Source organism: Pan troglodytes, chromosome 2, assembly GCF_028858775.2.
Source record: "Pan troglodytes isolate AG18354 chromosome 2, NHGRI_mPanTro3-v2.0_pri, whole genome shotgun sequence".
Taxonomy (NCBI): domain Eukaryota; kingdom Metazoa; phylum Chordata; class Mammalia; order Primates; family Hominidae; genus Pan; species Pan troglodytes.
The window spans coordinates 28,148,023-28,168,684 of record NC_086015.1 but is presented as its reverse complement, the minus strand read 5'-3'; the positions used below and the strand labels follow the sequence as shown (position 1 = coordinate 28,168,684).

At 37.6% G+C, this 20,662-nt stretch overlaps 1 protein-coding gene across 24 annotated transcripts in view; it reads left to right on the top strand.

Moving 5' to 3' along the window:
- Nucleotides 1-20,662, top strand: part of THRB (thyroid hormone receptor beta) — a 376,864-nt gene that overhangs the window by 312,830 nt on the left and 43,372 nt on the right. The window contains exon 1 of one of the 24 annotated variants that reach the window (XM_009445025.5): nt 16,791-17,203. The exons of the other annotated variants lie outside the window; for them this stretch is intronic. Within the exon in view, the coding sequence (XP_009443300.1) occupies nt 16,876-17,203 (328 nt within the window). The 5' untranslated portion in view covers nt 16,791-16,875. Of the gene's footprint in view, nt 1-16,790; nt 17,204-20,662 lie in introns of those variants that run through there. 24 annotated transcript variants of the gene reach the window in all.

The window sequence follows — 20,662 nt, the reverse complement described above, 5'->3', positions numbered from 1 at the left end:
TGTTTGTTTTTTTGTTTTGTTTTGTTTTTGAGACGGAGTCTCGCTCTGTTGCCCAGGCTGGAGTGCAGTGGCGCAATCTCGGCTCACTGCAAGCTCCACCTCCCGGGTTCACGCCATTCTCCTGCCTCAGCCTCCCAAGTATCTGGGACTACAGGCGCCCGCCACCATTCCCGGCTAACTTTTTGTATTTTTAGTAGAGATGGGGTTTCACTGTGTTAGCCAGGATGGTCTCGATCTCCTGACCTCGTGATCCGCCCACCTTGGCCTCCCAAAGTGCTGGGATTACAGGCACGAGCCACCGCACCCGGCCCCACTGTGGTCTTTCAAAATGCAAACTTACTGGCTAAATATCTTATCAAGTCATTAGCTTCTCCAAATGGATGAATTGGATAAGATTCCTTTTACTCTTGACAGGGTCCAATAAAGACAATGGAAAGAATGGGACTAGAAGGAGGCCATGAACAGGGTAAGGATTGCAAGGGATAAGAGAGGAAGAAAAGAATAATAATAAGGAACAGGACTGCCAAGTAACAAGTAATACTGTGCAGCTTGTCAGGTTGTGAGCAGCACTCACTTCATTGTCAAGGCTCTAAAGACAAATGTCACCTATCTCATTGTTTGTCAAGGGCTGACCCTGAGCGTAGGTTTAAACTACAAAGAGTTTCCAGCCAAATCTAGACAAATGTGTGAATGACGTAATGATCATAGGCTATCAAGATATCCCCAAAGGCCTCACCTTACACAGCTGGCCTGCTGCATCGTATCTTAGGGATTTTGCCCAGCACTTAGTAAACACATAGGAGAATGTTTAGAACAGATGACCATTGGTTCTTGGCTTTGACACTTACCAGCTATTTAACCTTGGCTAAATCAATAATTCTCTCCAACAAAGAATGTAGTCAGAGATTAACTGACCACAAAGAAATCAAATAGATGAATCTACACTCCATTTTTAAAGTGGCCCTCCAATATGATAATCATATTTTCCCTTGGGAAGACAAGGAAAAATACATTAAATCATTACCAGCCCCCTAAAACAAGCTATGATCATCATGAAAACATAATACCAGTTCCAGGATAAGTTGGGAAATCAGTTGCCTTAAACCATCTCTTTCAGTGTCCTTACTTCCCTTGAGGATATCTTTTTCCCAGGAACATAGGAGTCTTCAGACTATCCAAACCCATTTTCAGTCTCTACGAAGTCTAGGCTTCTTCCCTCTTCAGTTTCTGAAAACATTCTCATTTTCCATAAAAAAAACTTATTCCCCTGAAGGTGTTGGTGACCAGTACTGACTTACATCCTTACCTCTCCAGGGCAGGGAGGCTTTGAGTTTTGAGTACTCCTGGAGATGCAGCGACCTCATGCCAAAGGTAGCCTCTGATAGTGGCATTGCAGTCTAGGAAGCACATACATGGGGGAACCGTATCACCTGTGCTTACAACCTGCCCTGGCATAGGGCTGGTTTATCGCTCCAGTTATTCTATTCTGTGGCTAATTCTGTGAGCTGTATTTACAGATTGGTCTTTCAGGTCTTGGCCAGTTCAGCCCTCTTGATTGAACTGGAATAAATATGAGCCCCTATCCACACTGCCCAGGTCCCAGAAATTCAGAAACAGCTGAGCTTTTCAAGTAAGATTAGAGTCAGAAATTCTCCATGGTCCAGAGCTATTCTCCATGGCACTGACCTGACATAGGATTATTATATATTGTGAACCTCTGTCCCCATGACATTTGTCAGTATGGGCTTATATAAGGGACTTGGCTTTATTAAACTTTACTGCCTCTTAAAATACAGAGCTGTGCTGCATATGTGACTGTTTAACTCAATTGTCTATATGATAAAGACACTTGGCATTTGAGTAAGAATATCATGTGTGGGTTGATGGTTTATTAGTCTAGACTGCAATATTCTATGACTGGCAGATTGTACCCCAACCACCCATAGTTGCCTCAGACATCTAGTACTGCTATAAAGGCCATACTATTTTAGTTAAGCCTCAGGACTAATGAAAAGATATGTATTCAGCTCTTTGTTTGCCTAGTTCTGGAAATAACTTCTTATAATAAGGCTAAGATATAAAACTAAAGGTCAAAACTGTGTAAGTAAAAGAAGCTACTGCCCTTTAAGGGAAAAATAATACATGTTAATTTTTGCAGCAATTTCAATTGAATGGGTTTCCAGGGAAACAGGTATCTGCAATGGGTTCATCCCACTTAATATTTAAGACAAAACATAGGGAATTTCTTTCGTGTTATCTTTTCCTTGTTATCTTACACACGACATGCTCGTTCTTAAATTTCCTTTGAAGCGATCATTCTATGCTTGAGTCTTACTTGTTCTCCCAAAAAAAGAAATGAATGCCCATTCTATGATTTTTTTAAGACTTTTTGATATCAGGAATATAAGCCTGGTGATCACTACTAAAAAATAAAATTATGCAAATCAATCTGACCCCCTTTTTTAATGAATCAAAAGCTATTTGTTATCACTTGTTTTATTGAAAATCTGCTTACTTTCTGAGTTGGATTCTGTTTCTAAGAGTTGAAGTGGAAAAATAAAATTGGTGGCAAAGGACCACTGAGTCTTCAAGGTTGAGTAAATTGTACGTTTTCTTGGAAGAGCTCCTAAGGCAGACCTATAAATTCCTTTTTATATTTTGTTCTAAATTAATCTCAGGTTTACCAAAAAGTTGTAATAGTGCAAATAATTCCCATACCCCTCACCTGGATTCACCAATTGTTAACATTTTACCATATTTCTTTTCTCATTCTCTGTATGTGTTTGTTTGCATATATACATATTATTATTATGTCATTTGCAAACCATATGAGAGTAAGTTATAAACATCATGCCCTTTTAACTCTAAATGCCTGCTAAAACTAAGGAAATTATCTTAGGACACCATAGCACAATTATCAGAATTGGGAAGTTTAACATTGATGCCTACTATTTTCTAATCTACAGACTTTATTTACATTTTACAAATTATCCTTCCTGCCACCCCCTTGGAGGGGGAGTTGAGGTGAGGACCAGGGCTGGAGAGAGGACTTGTCTCTAAGAGGTTTTCACAGGCTTCATTCCTCTAGATAGGGCTGGGAGAGGCCACCACCAATTGTCCTCTATACCAATCTTATTTTCCGGTCTGGGATCCAGGCCAGGATCATTCATTTTATTTATTTATTTTTTACCTCTTTAGTCTGCTTTTTCCTTCCACCACCTGTGCAGCTTTATTGGAGTATAATGGACAAATAAAAATTGTATGTATTTATCATGTACATGTTATGTTTTGCCATATTATACATCATCTTTAAATGATTAAATCAAGCTAATTAACATATCTATCACCTATATCCTTATCATTTTTTGTGGTGAGAACATTTTAGCAATATCTAACTGAAATTATGTACCCTTTGACGAACATCTATCTGTTCTACCTACCCTCCCCGCTGCAGACCTTAGTTATCACCATTCTACTCTAGTCTGCTTCGATTTCAGCTTTTTCCATTCCACATATAGTGGAGATCATGGAGTGTTTTTCTTTCTGTGCCTGGCCTATTTCACTTAGCATAATGTCCTCCAGCTTCATGTTAGTCTGGAACCGTTTCACAGTTTTTCTTTGTCGTTCACACCATTGAAGAAATATTTCTTGACAAAATACAGGCTGATTATTATTTTGGAATGTCCCTTAATTTAAGTTTGATGGATGTTTCCTCATGATTTTTTTTAGACAAGGTCTCACTTTGTTGCCCAAGCTGGAGTGCAGTGGTGAGCTAATAGCTCACTGCAGCCCTGAACTCCTGGCCTAAAGTGATTTACCCACCTTGGCCTCCTTTGCTCTGGGTTACAGGCATGAGCCACCGCACCCAGCCTTTCCTCATGATTAGAATCAGATTATACCTTTTGGACAGAGATACTAAAAAATTGTATGATACGGTGTTTGTTCCTATAAAATTTTGAATTTAATTATATGATGCAGAAATAGTTTTCAATCTTCCAAACCACTTATATCTTAGTGTGAGCAGGCCTAGATCATTACTGGTGAGCTGGCTCATTATCTTACTGGGTTAGAAGAAAGTATATTTTCTAAAGTCCTCTAATAAGCAGCTATTCAATGCTCTAAAGGTGAATGTCAGAAGAAAAAGTTACTTGTTTCTCTGTCCCCTGTGACATTTTTAAGGTTGGAATCATAGGATGATACTTACCTAGGGAACACCTTTCTCCATAATAGGGGCAAAGAGCACATTGTCCACGGTCTGAAGACTTTTCTGAAGATAAAAAAAAAGACACAGCCACTTTATTCTCGTCTCATATTTTAACTAAACATTCTTTTCTTTCCACAATCCAATCATATTACATTACAAAACAACTAAGATCAGAGTATGTCTTGATAACCTTGATATTTATTGTGTAACTTTCTAGAACATTTTGACATTTGAAATAAAATGAAGAATTTCAATTTGCCATTTCTGGATTTGGATCTCAAGGGCACCAACATGAAGTAGATCCTATTTTTGAAAACTTTTACAAATCCTTTTACTCTACTCATCCTTCAAGGCCCAATTCAGACATCGCTTCCTCTGTGCGCCCCCATGCCCCATCAGAATGAATTTGGATTTTTGTTTTTAATGCTGTGATGAAATTTTGTACAAGTATTCATTGTGTTCTGCCTTATTTAATTGTGGCTTCTGAACATGCCTGTTTGATTCACTGCAGATGGTGAATTCATCATAATTTATACTGACAATGTTTTAAATTGAGTGTGTTCTATGTGTCCAATACTGTACTATATGCTGAGAATAAAAAGTTAAATGCACACCCCTTTTCTCATAGGATTTTCAAACAGAAAATGTTGGCAGAGCTTCGAGTCTAGGCTTGCAATGAGCAGTAACTGTTGACAACCAAGCGATGATGAAAATTCTATTGGCTGGCTAGCATTTGTCTTAGGAAAGAATAATGAAGAATGTAACCTACGTTGTTTCAAAAATAATAATTCCATTTTACTCCATGTTCACTTAACACTTGAAGTATTCAGTGTGTGGGATACTGTTTTCTGCTTGCTGATATGTATTTTTAGTTTGATTGCAAATTTCAGAGTCAGGGCCAGGTCTTCCTTCTACCGTGTATCTCTATTAGATCTGGGAGAATAACATACGTGGTATTGATACATAAATGATGTAAACTTTATTTTATTTTGAGAATCAGTCTTAATTAACTCAAGCTATTTGTAGCCCTGCATCTATTTTTGTAAAGCTTCACTGAGATATAATTTACATACCATCAAATTCCCCTGTTTTAAAAGTGTATAGTTCGATGATTGTTAGTATATTTACAGAGGCATGCAACCATCATCAGGATCTTATTTTAGAACATTTCCATCATCCCAAAAGAAACTTTGAGTCGTTTACAGTTACTCCCCATTCCTGTGCCCAGCCTCTGGCAACCACTTTTCTTTCAGTCCCTGTAGATTTGCCTTTTCTGAAGCTTAACAAAAGTGGAATGCTACAATACGTGGTCTTGTATGACTGGCATCTTTCTCTTAGTATACTGTTTTTGAGATTCACCCACAATGTAGCATGTATCAGTACTTTGAACTTTTTACCTTTTATTATGTTTATAACATTTTCAAGTATAATGTAGGACTGGAGCCTTTACTGACAAAGAATAAATCTTTTGAAACTACATCAGTTGTGGCATAGTCTAAATTTTGCACTAGTTGTTCTTAAGGGTGAAAAAGCAAAGTAAATGCAGGTGATTCAATTGTTCATTCATTATTCCTATTATTAGGGAAATTTGTTTTAAAATTAATCTCTGACATGCTATTCTGGGATAAAGTATACTGTAGCTGTTAAATGTCAAAATTATTCCACTTAAACAACCACTCAACTTTTCACATCAAGTCGATCATTGTGAATTACAGTGAAATAATTATCTTAACACATTAAGGGGAAACATATCTACTTTATCTAATGATTAAATTAAAAAATACATTAAATGAGTTGCTATGTGAAATTCAAGCACAACATAAATGATATTTATAAAAACAAAATATTGAAGAGCATTTTTTTCTAGAGATATAAGGAAATATATTGACTATAATAAATATACAATGTGACATTAAATTAAGCACATCTTTGGAAAAACAGATAAATCATTGAAGTGATCTTAGAATTTGTGTTGAAACACATTATTAGTCACCCAGAAATTCAAAAACAATAAAATAATTTTCCACTTAGAAAAGCATAGCGTGGAAGTGGGAAAAGTGATTTCTAGAATAGTAACTTGAGGGCCTAAATTTCAATACTAACCTTTTCCCTTTGTAATTATGTACAGTAAGAAAAGCACCCCTCAGTTTTCCACTGTGCAAAATGAATGGAAATACCTTCCCAAGCAATCTTATTGTTTATAAAGACACCATGCAATAGACCTCATCATTATTATGTAGCCAATTGTCTAATTAAAGGTACACCAAAACTGAAATATTTTTGCATTTTTTTATGCCATGATATTCAAGCCACATCAGACTATATTAGATTCATTAAGGTTGGTTTTGAATCAAATGTTCATTTATCAAAAAGAGCAGACATTCCACTGTTGGCTTAGCAAATAGAAGACTTCAATGATGATAACAGTGGTCTGAAGTATATTTCAAATTTTTCACTTTTCTTTCAATCTCCAGCCTTACGAATACTATTCTGTTCACTTTTGTATATGTGCATTTTTCTTTTGGTTTGGATCCTGAGCTCTTTTTGCATAGTATCTCATTCTCTCAAAGCACAAGAAGACTTTATGATTTGCCTTTGGTCTTCTTGGGAAATATCAGTCAGAATAAAACCCTTGATCGTTATCCCAGAGTTCTTATGTGAAAGACACTATGCTAGGACTCCAGTCTTTAATCAGCACTGTTCCATCCACTGGAAATACTATGCAAGAAAGGCCTTGGAATAGTACAAACGTGTCTGGGAATTTTGGACCCTACAACCCATTACTTGAAAACTTAAATGGAACAAATCTTGAATTTAGGCTGAAATCAGACTATATATTATTTCTCAATATGCAGAAGAGTATTTCATGGACTAAACATCCAGCAAAGATTGTTTAGTAATTTTCTGAGTGTATAAATTCCCTTGTCTGACATGATTAAGTTTCTGGACTCATCAAAGAGGACAGATGACAAACCACGAAGAATCACTGCATGTCAGTCACTATAGCCCTACAGTTTCCCAGACTCCAGCGTAAGCTGCTAAATGGCATAAGGGCAGCAAAACAGAGACATACAATTTGGGACATAAATATGGTATTTACATGCATTGAGAATAGCACTTATCAGTCTTATGACTGTGGGCAAGTTATGGAACCTCTCTGAGTCTCAGTTTCCTTATCTCTAAAACAGGAACAGTCATATCTACGAGCAGGATTGCTGTGAGGCTTAAATGATATAATCTATAGGAAAGTGGTTAGCACAGTGCATGGGCCATTGTACATAGGAAACTGTGTGCGACCAAGCCAGAGAGATGCTGTTCAACAAAACTGCAAATGGCCAGCATTCAGGTCATATGAGAAAGTGGCAAGAGATAAGAGTAGAAAGTAGTCAGGAGCTACATTGCAAAAGACTTCTAAGTCTTTAAGCTTTGTCTTAAAAACTGAAGATTATTGCAAGCTAGGATTGGGGTTGTGGGAGGGGTAACAGGTGACATGCTTTAGATTCTCCTTTAAAATCAATTCCCCTAGCTGCAACGTGGTGGATGAATGGAAAGATCAGAGTAAGATGAGAGGTATAGAAACCTCTTGGGTTAGCCAAGTTTTCTCTTAAAAATGAAATGATTAGTTTAATTAAAATAGTAACAGCATAGAATAGTTGGCCCTTTGTGACTAGAGGCTGTGGCAAAGCTACAGAGAGATAAGCAAGCTGTAATGAAAAGTCCAAGTATGTAATTTCTACTTGAACAGATCTGGATTTGAATCCTCACTCTTCAAATTACCATTGTGCCACTTCAGACAAATAGATTTTTTTTCATCTATTAAAAAAATGTGGCTACATTAGGACAAATACCTAATGCATGCCCGGCTTAACACGTAGATGACAGGTTGATGGGTGCAGCAAACCACCATGGCACATGTATACCTATGTAACAAACCTGCACGTTCTGCACATGTATCCCAGAACTTGAAGTAAAATAAATTTTTTTTTTAAATGTGGCCAGCCATAGCTGCTGTAGGACTATTGTCATGTTTAAATAAGATGATGCATATAAACACCCAACACAGAATCTGACACACTGAGTTTAGAATTGGTATGTGAGGTACCTTGGCATCCACGGAAAGGGGTTTGGTAGGTGGCTGGAATGCAGGTCTGGAAGGCACAAGAGAGATTAAGCACCATCTGCACACGGGCAATAGCTGAAGCTGTAGACACTGATGGCTTCACCTGGAAGAATATGTATGGTTAGAAGAGGGCTGAGAATAGAACCAAAGTTATGGCCAATTGTAAAAGACAGATGAGGAGATCATCCCTTGAAGATGACTGAAAAGAACTGTCCGGAGATAGAGGAGACATGTGGGAAAAGGCTATATGACATGGAGGTTTCTGGTATACCATCAATAGGTTTGGCTGTGGAGTTGGGTGGAAGCAGAGAGCTTGTGCTGTTGTGATAGTATTATGTCCAAAGACCCAAAAATGTCAGATATCACTGCTCCTGTTGACAGTCTGGAGTGACAGTGATAAAGTTTGTTGTGTATTATGGTACTGGTAGTGCATGGTCACCAAAACTCAAAGTAGAGGCCAGGAAAATTGAGCTGCATTGGCCACATGGAGCACGCCATTCTTCCTAGCCTAATTAGGCCTAAAACATTTTAGATCAAGGACAAAGTCAATACACCTGCCAGGACCAGGAGAAAACCAACAGAAGAAGACAGAAGTTTTGAGAATCCAGGGCTCAAGGTAACAGCCAGTGATGCTGGAAAAGTTGACACAGACTAGCTAGAGCAACTTCAGCCTTTACTAAGACAGTGGTTCTCAAACTTCGGCTAGTATCAGAATCCCCTGGAGGGCTTGCTGTCCCCACCCCTCAGAGTTTAGGATCCAGTTGGTCTGGGGTGGGCTGCAGAATTTGCATTTCTAAGAAGTTCCAGGATATGCTAATGCTGCTGGTTCAGAAACCACCATTTGAGAATCACTGACCTAAGAATTTTGGACTCTTTTATAATCTTTGTGGAACCACAAAAGGCCGTTCTTTTTAACTTGCTCATCCTAGAAATGGACATATTTCATCTAGTAAAAGGCTGCTGTAGCTAAGTTTGTGGTATCTTTTGCATGAATGTGCTGAGGCAATTATTCCACCTTTGTGAAATAAAACATGCAACTCCAAAATTTAGACCCACAAAGAGGGTGTCCAGGTTGAGGAAGCCACCAGGACTGCCTTGATGAGAGTCTCTTGCCCTTTGGAAATCTCTCAGTTCAATTATTGGACCTGCTTCCATCAGCTTGGTCCCTGAGACTGTCTTGTTCCTGCTTCAATGTTCTAATCAGAGCCAATTTTTTTCCACTGCACCAGATCAGAATCCATTCCCTTTTTACTAGTAAAACACTGTCACTTTTTCAAGCACATTTTTGTAAAAGCATATTCTGCTTGGTGATCGATTGTGAACAAAAGTCTCCCCTTAGTGCCCTTTTGTAGAGCTGTAATGGGCTAGAACTATCAAAAGCTTTTATGAAATGCCAAGGGAAAAAATTAGAAACAAATTCAGTTAACAATATGTTTTAAAAGAGAAGAGCTTTGAGTTTCTATTCCTACCAAAACAGACTTAATTCAAGAGCCCAAGAGGCCCTGGTCTTGTCCTGTGCCCACCTGGGGATTTGCATTTCCATGTGTCCAGCCTGCCTCTTCTGGCCGGCAGCTTTCCTCCTTGGTAAAGACCCTAAAAAGGACACTCCCCTTCAGCAGATTTCTTCTCTCTGTTCTTGGTGTGTAATCTGAGAAATGCACTGTTATGTATCCGTGCCTTAAGCTCCAGCATATATATCCAACAGAGCAGATGACTAGGTTTTTCAAAGTATGTTTCATGGAACACTTGTAACAAATGTTACAAGATACACACAGGGTTCTATGATCAGAAATGTTTAGGAAATGCTGTTATACAAAGTCATTCAAAGGTGTGTGTGTGTGAATCTCCAAGAGAGGAGCATTAATGTGTCATTTCCCAAACTCATTTGATTATAAAGTTTATTTTTATTGTTTTCTCTTTAGATCATCTCTTGGGACTGTATTATGGGACCACTTAGGGAACACCATCTGAATATTAACCCAGTAGCCATGGTGTTCATTTATTAAGAATTACACCGTTACAGTAGTGGTAGGGGAGGAGGAGCCATGCTAATTAACACTCCCAGGACTGAGCAAGTAAAAGTTTCTAAAATGGTTAGAGTTTTGCATGATCTAGTGACTCAAGGCTTTATATTATTTGGCAGAAATGCTGAGGAGGGACAGTCAATCCCCAGGCCTAAGACAAGTTCCTTTCCTCCCTTTCCTCCACAGCACCTTTTTAACCCTAGAACACTAGGCCCAGTTGGGAAAATAAAGGCCCCACCTACAATAGGAGAAATGATACAGTCAAAGCAGGAGTGGGTCACGGCCTCAATAGCTACCACCTACCATGTGACAAGTCACTTCATCCCCTTGGGATTCAGTTTTCTCATAATCAGATAAAATACATGTGGAATGCATAGCTCAGAAGTTCCTGCTGTAATATCCTAGGATCCTAAGAAAACCTAAAACAGGTCTCAGCCTCCATAAATGTTCCATATGTGTTAGCGTCTGGAGGGAGGGCTGCTTTAAAGTTGGGTGGTCCGGAAGTTCCAGGAGCTTGCCCTGCTCACATCTCTGGAGTTGAACTGATTTGAAGTCCTTTTCAAAAGCAATGAGTCCGAAGATTCCAGACCTCAACAATCCAAGAAAGCATGGTCAAAAAGTTTTTGTGCACCTCTTTGGTTTCCGCCAAAATGTATTAGATGTGCTTTCAGCACTTCAGTGGTAAGATCGAGACTCATGCTTCTTTACATTTTTAAAGGAAACTTTCCTCAATTTGAGTAGTTACTTCAAAGGGCAGGAAATGTCTCAATCCTTTTTATCATCTTTTTTGGGGCAGAGATGATTGGCACTGATGATCGTTACTTGTAATTCCATAACCTCAACTGAGGTAAGTTTAATAAACAGCTCTATCTCTGTTCTCTTGTGACGAAGATATAAAAGAACAAACTGGATCGATTTTAGACAGACAGATATCTCCCAGAAACTTTCAAGCCTAAGATAATCCACTTATTGCAATATGTAACATTTTATCTTTTTTTTTTTTTGAATGCACATGGATTTTGGTGCAGAGAGTCCTCCATCTTTTTTCTGAGAGAGCAAGTGTTGTTATGTATATGAAGAGTGTCAGGGCTTTCAGGCCTCTGATGGTATCAAGAGGTTCCTGACACACAAAATGTCATTTAGGCTCCATCCAAACAAATGAGAAGGGCTCTGTCCTGTGAAGAGCTAAAGGGAGGAATATATCAGACAGACAGAAGAACATGTGCAGCGTCCTTGAATTGAGGCAGGCAAAAACTTGGAGTGCTCAAGGAACAATAAGGATGCTATTTTGGTTTATGTCAAGGAAGCAGGAGGGTTGATAAGTAGTGGGGAAGGACCACCTTTTGGTAGAGGTTTAGATTTTGTTCTAAATACAGTACAAAGCCACTGAAGGTTTTAAACAAGGAAGAAACATTATCTGATTTGCAGCCTGTAAAACATCACTCTTTGGTGGCTGTGTCAAGAAAATATTAAAGTGGCCCAAAGCTAATGAGAAAGCCAGAAGGGAGTCCAGTTAGGAGATGATGATGGATTGGACTGCGAGATGGCAGCGGAGAGAAGGAAGTAGCTGGATTAAACATATATTTTGGAGGAAGAACCAATGAACTTGCTAATGGATTGGATTTAGGTAGTGAAGGGAAGAAAAGAGTTGTCTTGAAGGTTATTTGCTTAAGCTCCCAGGTGGATGGTGGTGCCAAGATGGGACTACTGTGAGAGGAACAGGTTTTAGAAAGAATTAAGTTGGAGATGCCCTGGTTGGGCAAATGGAGATGTCAAGTTGATGGTTGGATATAGGATCCTGGTTTCAGAGGTGACATCTGCGATGGAGATATCCACATGGATGTTGCATATAATTAGTATTTAAAGCTGTGAGACAGGATGAGATCAGCTAGAGCAGGGCTTGGCAAACTTTTTCTCCAAAATACCAGGTGGTAAATATTTTCAGCAGGCTATAAGGTCTCTCTTGCAACTACTCAACTCTGCCATGGTAGCACAAAGCAGCCACAGGCAATATGTAACAAATAAAAGCTGTATTCCAGTAAACTTTATTTACGAAACAGGTGGTGGGTCATGTTTGGCCCACAGGCTGAAGATTGCTGACCTCTGACCTAGAGTGTAGACTGAGAAGTAGCCCGAGACAAGACCTAAGAGATATATAATATATATATAAAATATATATTATTATAATTATTATGTATATATAATTATGTCACTTACTAGGCCAGTCATCATTCTAAGTGCTTTACTTATATAAACTCACTTAATCTTCACAATAACCAATGAAGTGACTACTGTTATCTGTTTTACAAATAAGAAAACTGTGACCTAAATAAGTTTATTTCTGTCTCGAGAAAAAAAGAAGTCCAGAAGTTGGCAGTCCAGTGCTAGTATGGCAATTCTGTGTATTTCAGCAACCTAGAATTTTCCAGATCATTCTTCCATAGTCCCTAGAGTATAGTCCTCACTCTCATGGACCAAAATGATGGCTGGGGCTCCAGTCATTGCAGGGAGCAGAAAGTCAAAACAAAGTAGAGGCAAATGGAATGCACCAGTTGTCTTTTAATGTGTCTTTTAAGTTTCCTAGAAATTGCCTTGCAACACTTCTTCTATTACATCTCATTGGCCAGAAGTTAGTCACACAGACACATATTGACAAATGGGAAACTGGGACGTATAGTTTTTTTCTCAGGGGCCATGAGCCCAACTAAAATTTAGCGGTTCAATTACTGAAACAGAAAGTGAGAACAATCATTAGAGTGGAAGTTAAAAGGCTCTGACCAGTTGCTTTAAAGCTTATCAATTATCTTTCTTTATGTGTATTTTTGCAAGTACAGTTAGTTGATAGCACCCTTCCTAAGACATTTCTGCTCAGCCATTTCATATCTTAGGCCTCCACTGATGATGTCCTACATACTCTTCCAGCTCACTGGTCACCTCTTCTGTGAAGCCATCCCTGGCACTCTAGGCAGATTACTCCTGTGTCCCCATGCCAAGTTTATTACACTTCTCCTTGTATTTCGTTCTTTCCTAGCGTGCCTCCTTTTGTGCTGCCTCCTCTGCTTGACTGGTTAACTCAAAGGCAGGTGAAGCCTGGTTGAAGTGTGGAGGGTAAATTGCTAAGAACTAAGGGAAATATGTAGTGAAGCTGCAAATGAAGAAAAAGGAGTTAGTACACAGGATTTCCTGCTCCTTGGTGAAGGGACTGGGGTCAGACACCTAGTAGAACAAGTGGTTCTCAAATGTTGCTACTTATGTAAATAACCTCAGGAACTTCTTTTAAAAATCTTGATGCTAAAGTTTCACCCATAATTATTAAAGCGGACTTTCTATAAGTCACACCTAGGCGCGTGTATATATATATATATATATATATATATATATAAATTATTGATTGAAACACTTCTAATCGGAATTATTAAAGTCCTCCTGAGTTTATTTAAGGCAGTTGGATGCACTATAAGTGAAATAACTCTTAAGCTGCTCTTTAAATAATTAGAGCAGGCAATCAAGAAAATAAGACAACAACGTCACTGAAGCTTACCCCATTTGTGACACATAATATGTTTAGATTGCTTTATTGACTTTACAAAGAAGCATGCAAGACTGAATCACAGGTGACAGATGTGATTGCTTCTATCAGGATGTGAGGGGCCATATTTCAAATTCAATGTGAGTGTTGAGCTCCATTTTCAACTAATAGTAATGAAAGTTTTGTGCATTCGTTACAAGTAAAGAGTATTCCCACTTGGTATGAGGAGTGTGTTTCAGAATGTTTTGTTCTGTTTTCTCCAAACAATAAACGTTAGTGAGGAAGTGAGCTCTCTTAAATATGTTTTGAAACTTTTTTTAATTTAAAGATTTCTGAGGGAATTCAGGATTTTTTAAATTCAATAAAAATACTGTTGACCTTTCTGATGTTTAGTAAAAAGAGAGAGAAAGTTTTTCAGCAGCTATTCTTTCCTTTTTCACTGCAGTATTTATATCCAGTTCCAGGGGAGAATAACTCTCCAATTTTTCAAGCATATGTAGAGATTTCTGAAAATTATTTTTAAGTATTCCTTTGGAATAAAAGTTGAGTCTCTGATTTTCGTTGATATTGTTACTGATGAAAAGCAAGAAATTGCTTGGATTTCTGCCTTTAATGAGAAAGAGAGGGAGCCAGGAAATGCACTGGGCAAAACTGCAAAATCAAATGGATTCAACATGCAGCTCTTAACCAGAAAAAGAGACTTTGGAACATGGCATTTGCCAAAAAAGAAAACTGCTTTATTGAAAGGTTAATTTTCAGATTAGGCTTGGGAAATTTGAGATAAATAAATGACATCAGACAAAAAAACATAAGGCCTGGATCCTTTTTCCTGGGGTTTTCAGAAAATAGTTATTGCTTCCAATGAAATGTTTTGACATTTCCAGTAGGGAGAAAATGTTAATTGTAATATTGTGTATGTGTTCTTAATAACACTGAATAAATCTTTTATTTGTTTTAATGGTAATCAGAAAGTAAAAACATGATTAAAATGGTAGCTGTGTTCTTTATTCCTTATGGTAACTTTTCATGCTTTCTAGGATATTGTGATTCATTTTCCAGGTTCAAATATATACCAACTGACGAACATGCTTTTGCTTGTTTTGTATCAGTTGCAGTTTTTAAAGGAGTCTTATTACTATCCTCCACATAGGTCTGCCTGGGTCTCTTTTCTAATTTTGTCACATCTTTTGCTCATTCTACAATTCCCCACCTTTTCCCTTGAGTCTATGGCTCCTTTACTACATTTATAAAAAGTCAGCAATTAAAGACAGCACAATGGTGGTCCACTTGACTGTATATTTAATATACATGCTATTAAGCTACTTATTGACAGAGACGGTGATTTTTTTTCTGAACAGCCATCTCTGTAGCCACCAACTCCTTGGTTTGTACTTAACAGACACCCCATAATTTGTTGAATGACTGTAATACCCTCCTTACTTCTGCCATATGTCCCTGACCCAGAATTCCACGTTGCAATTGATGACTGGAGCTACATGTCCAAAGCAAAGGTCTCACTGTTGAAAATTACAGTATTACATTGTTGATGGTCCTTTAGAGAGAAATACCAACAAGGTCACATGCTCATGGACCAGCAGGAAGCCAAATGTAAACGTAACCACCTGAGGCCGAGCCCTGAAAACAAGCTGCCTAAGAAACGGAAGGAATCCCTAGTGTAGAAGAGCAGCATCCGCCCTTCCTGATGTCATGATCTACAACTATGCATATATGTGACATGCACACACTGGCCACCATCCACAGGGAGAAAATACCATTAGTAATCATCTTAGCAAGCATTCACAATCTAATCTGGTATTTGTTAACTCCTTAGTTAATAGATATGATGATTCTTACAGAAAATGCTGTTCCCTTTTGTTCCCTTTTTGATCACTATCTTTAAGTAAGTACATGAATACCACTTAAATCACATTAAATCTTGAAAATAATCTCAAAAGCAGATTTGAATGGGAATAAAGTGGTAAGTTACAGTTTTCCATGCACTACTGATCAGAGTACTGTTAAGCACCAACAGAAAAGGAAAGCTGCTATATAATAGGGGTATTCCTCATATAGGGGCATTGGCATACACTCTCTCATGCCTTTATAAGGAAAACATAAATTACAGAATTGAACAGTTAACGTAAGCTTTAGGTCTCATGTAGATTAGTGCTTATGAAGTAGAAAATAATCATGCGCAAGGAACAGAATAAAACTCACTTGCAGACATCAGCAGCATTTTCAACCGTGTACTTCCTTGGCATGTTTTAAAAACCAGCGGGACCTATGTGTCATGGAAAGATGGTTGGATCCTAGTATGAAAAGCCAGTCGGTAACATTCAACAACAGATTCAACCACCAATATTTGCACAGCTAGATTAATGTTTTGGAGTCAGTCAGTCATCAGGCTCATTACTACTGGATTTTCTCTGGTTCATGCTAATAAACTAGATTATTGATTTTAGGATTTTCTTTGTATCCAAGGATATTCTCTAAGATGTCTTTATAATGTTTCATGCTTAAGCTGTCAACCAAAATGACATAACAATGAGTAATCGTTTTATAATCATGTTGAAAGGGGTTAAAAACAGCATATAAAATGCATCTTAGCAGCTTCAGAGTAACATTCTCGCTGTCACTTCCCTATCTGGGTGGAGGTCATTCCTACCTGCCTGCCATCTTCCCCAGGAATTAACTAGCTGCATGCACAGCTTAAGACCTTTGATAGTCATAAATCTGCTTTCCAATATGTTTGGATGGCAGAAGAGCTCAAAAGACACCTCGGTCTAAATAGGATTTTAGCACATCAGGTGCTATTACAAAGTAAAGCAGGCTGGGTTGCTGTGTTGGTGGTGGTGTTTATTCATCTTCCCTTCGCGTTTCATGTGTATGTATGTATGCTTCTCTGCGTATATGCCCAGCTCTCAGGGTGTATGGGGCTGGAGAATGCATGCGTAGAGTGTGTGTATATGTAAACTAGAAACTGAACCAGGGAAACAAAATGAACTACTGTATGCAAGAAATATATGAAGTGCACCCAGCTGCCGGCAGCAATTGCTACATGCAGTCCACTGATTATTACGCGTATTTTGAAGATAGTCCGGGTTACAGTGGTTGCGATGCTCAGGCTGTGCCCAGTAACAACATATATATGGAACAGGCCTGGGCAGTGAATCAGCCTTATACCTGTAGTTACCCTGGAAACATGTTTAAAAGCAAGGACTCTGACTTGGACATGGCCCTGAATCAATACAGCCAACCTGAATATTTCACTGAAGAAAAGCCTACTTTTTCTCAAGTGCAGTCGCCATCGTATTCTCAAAAAAAAGGTAGGGACCATTTTGCTTAAATTTGTTCAAAGTTTCACTGTTTGTTTTCGTTTCATTTTAAAGTTACAGTTTACATCAGCTTCGTCAAATCTTTGAATTTGAACGCTAAATATTTGAAATTAAAAACGGCAGTAAGAGGGGTTGCTAGGTGATTGAAGGACTCTGTGAACATCAAGATTTCCAAGCACTTTTTTTCTTCATCTTTGAAAGCTGGAGTGAGTTGCCTTTCTGTATTTTGCATGTGTGTGTATATATTGCCCAAAGTGACTATTGTTGGCTTCTTTGCGAAAGAAAATATGTGAAAGGTTTCCTTTTGGCGGGTAGGTGTTGTGGTGTTTGAAGTGGGATAATTCTCTCTAGTTCAGGTTCAGATTAAAAACTCATTTGACTTTTTCTTGGCACTTCATTTTGAAAGTTTATTTTAGTTAACTAGTTAACTAGTAAAATATTTAGTGATTTAGTGATTTCTTTAACAGTACTATACTAATGTTGATTTGCTAGGATCTGTAAATGTTCATTTTAATGTATTTACTTATCCATGTAAACAGTAAAGAATCTATTTGTAACCATGTCAAACTGTAAGATGTAAAACTCAAAAACTGAGAAACTTTACCTTGCTATTTTGTCCCTAAAGTTGAACATGTCTGTAATCATATCAAGTGAATTCTCTTTATGAAAGCAAGTGAAACACCCTTCAAAATAGCCAATATTAAAACCAGTACGATATCCATTTATCTTAATGGACACTGTGGCTTTATAATGCTATTTAAATTTCTGTCAATAGAACATTTCTTGTATTACTGAAAAATAAGATACTGAAAAATAAAATAAGGGAGGCAAACAGGTAGAACATTTAGTAGCAACTGCCAGATAGGAATGCTTTTGAAAATAGTGTAAATGCTAGTGCAGATATGCCAGAATCTCATGCTTTTGTATATAATCTATAGGATATTGCATAGAGAACCAAATTTATGAGTTTCTGTAATTTACAAAAACATGATGCCCTTTGATCCTCAAAGGTAAATTTCTCTGTTAAATTAATCTTAAAACATAATGTGGTTTATTTAGTTGTGGTTTCTACAAAATTTACCATTTGCTTTTCTTAATGTGACTTTATAATTGAAAGTAGTCTGTTATGAAAACAAATGAACAAAATTTTATAAAAACAAAAACTAGAATCTGTCATTTTTACTATATATAATGTTATTCTATAACTTCCAATCATGAAATATTAAGGGGATTACAGCATGAAATATATTTAGAGTTGCTCATCTTGATTTTTATTTATAAATATAGAGTTTTGCATCCTTTTGAAGGTCATCAGAATCTCATTTATTACAAGGGATACACAGGGTAAGTCCCCTAATGGAAACATTTGAGGTACATTGAACATGTGCTATTTCATTTAATAGTATAAGTAATTTAACTTTGAAAAGAAGAAATTAACATTGCCTCATTAAACATACTTGGATATGCCTTTTGTAGTGTTGTAAGAAAATATTGGTACCTGTCAATGTATGTGCTCATTCTGCTATTCCTAAAAATTCCTGCAGAACGTTTCAGGCTCTTTTCTCTTTTATCTTTTCACTGTATTTTCTTCAACCAACACTGGGGAATATTTGCTTATAAAATGTTAAACCAGGGATTCTTTATTAATTAATTTGATGCATGAACTAAAGGAAAAGACACATTGTATGCATATATTGATGTAATTTCAAAGCCATATGTCATTGAAAGGCCACCGCCACCTGCCAAACTCACTAAATCAAAACAGGCAAATATTCTTAAATGCACCATTATTTACTTTTACAAGTCTTCAAGTAAATCCCAGTAAAACTAAACCCAGCTGTTAACTGTCTCTTAGGACAAAAGGTTGTACCCAACATGTTTATCCATATTGATCCACTATTGATTTTTGTTGTGTTGAAGGACATCAGTAGTGTCTCATTAAGGCAAAATTAAGACTATAAACAGGTGTTCAGTGGGGTAGGCCTCATTTTCCAATTGGATTTTTATCTATTCACAATAGATAAAAGTTCATAATTGCTTCATCCGTGTTCATGGCTGTCATTACAGCTTTATAAACTCCAATACTGCAGCTGTGTTAACTTTTTCTTTATTTTTTTAAGGATGGCTTATTTCCTAGCCTTTATTTTCTAATATACAGAGAATCTTGTAAAAAAAAATTACAATCTTATAAAAAAATTATAGGTACAAACTGGTGAAATAAAGGAAGGCTACACTACCCAATGTTAAGAATGGTTATCTTAATTGGTAGACTTTAGAATAACTTTTAGTTTCCCTTGGATTGTTTTTCTACAAAGTTTTTTTTTTTGCATTCATAGCCGACAGAATAAGTTATCAAGTTCTGGAAGCATTAAGAACATGAACTAAGGAAGAGTCAGATGTCAGTTCATTGAATCACATTTAAAATAAAGCTTCAAGAATTGAGGAGGGGAAAACCGATGTAATTTTCACATTGAGGAGGCCTAAAATACAGAATGTAATGTCTGCTTATTTTTCATATGGATTATGAAAAAACAAATTTTTAATTTTCAAAAGTTAGGGACAAATGAAAAGAACCCTATCATTCACTCAGAAGATATGATATTTACTGTAATTCTAGTGACATAGCTGTGAAATGCTATGCTAAGTCCTCACGGGGCCAGTGCTGGCTGCACACTTCTGGCCCCTGCAAATTCAGGAGAAGGAGGCAATAAGTTTGGAATCAGATGGAGGAGAATTGGCAACCAGGTTATTTGTTGTGCTTTCTGCTCTGTGGCTGAGGTTTCAGCAAAGTAAAAAGTTGACTTTTTTTTCTCTTCTTTTCTTTCTTTAAAAAAAAAAAAATCCTTTTGTGGGTGGAAGTGCTAGCTGTTTCCATCACAAATACTAATCACATTCTGAAGTTCCCGAACAGCCTGCATCTGCATCTGGCTGCTCTGAAGGCAGCTTTGCAGGTCAACCTCTCGATTTAGTCTGGGCCAGCCGAGTCTGTTGAAACAGAATCCTTCCTAGGAGTCTGCCCTGGGCGACTCTCCTCCACAGGATTCTTTGCTTGACCTTCTACATGCCATCTTACTTGATAGGAATTGCATGTTCGAAAAGTTGTCAGAGTTGCTTATCATGTCCAAGAGAATAAGAATTTCCTGTTTTTAAGCCAGGATCGAGGAGATGGAGATGGGGGTGGGGGTGGGGGTGGGGGAGGGTTGTCCTATTCAGTTTTGGTTCTGATTGTATATGTTGTTGCTCTACAACCACATTTTTAGTTGTGCAGGAAAAAAATTAATAACTGAAGCAGAAACTCCACACAGGACTGTGCTTTCTGAATCTGCTTTCATTGTCCCTCTGACTTGGAGATAGAATTCTGTCTTTGTGTTTGTGTGTGTGTGTGTGTGTGTGTGTGTGTGTGTGTGTGTGTGTGTTCTGTAGCTCTGTTGACTCCAGGTGAACAATTAC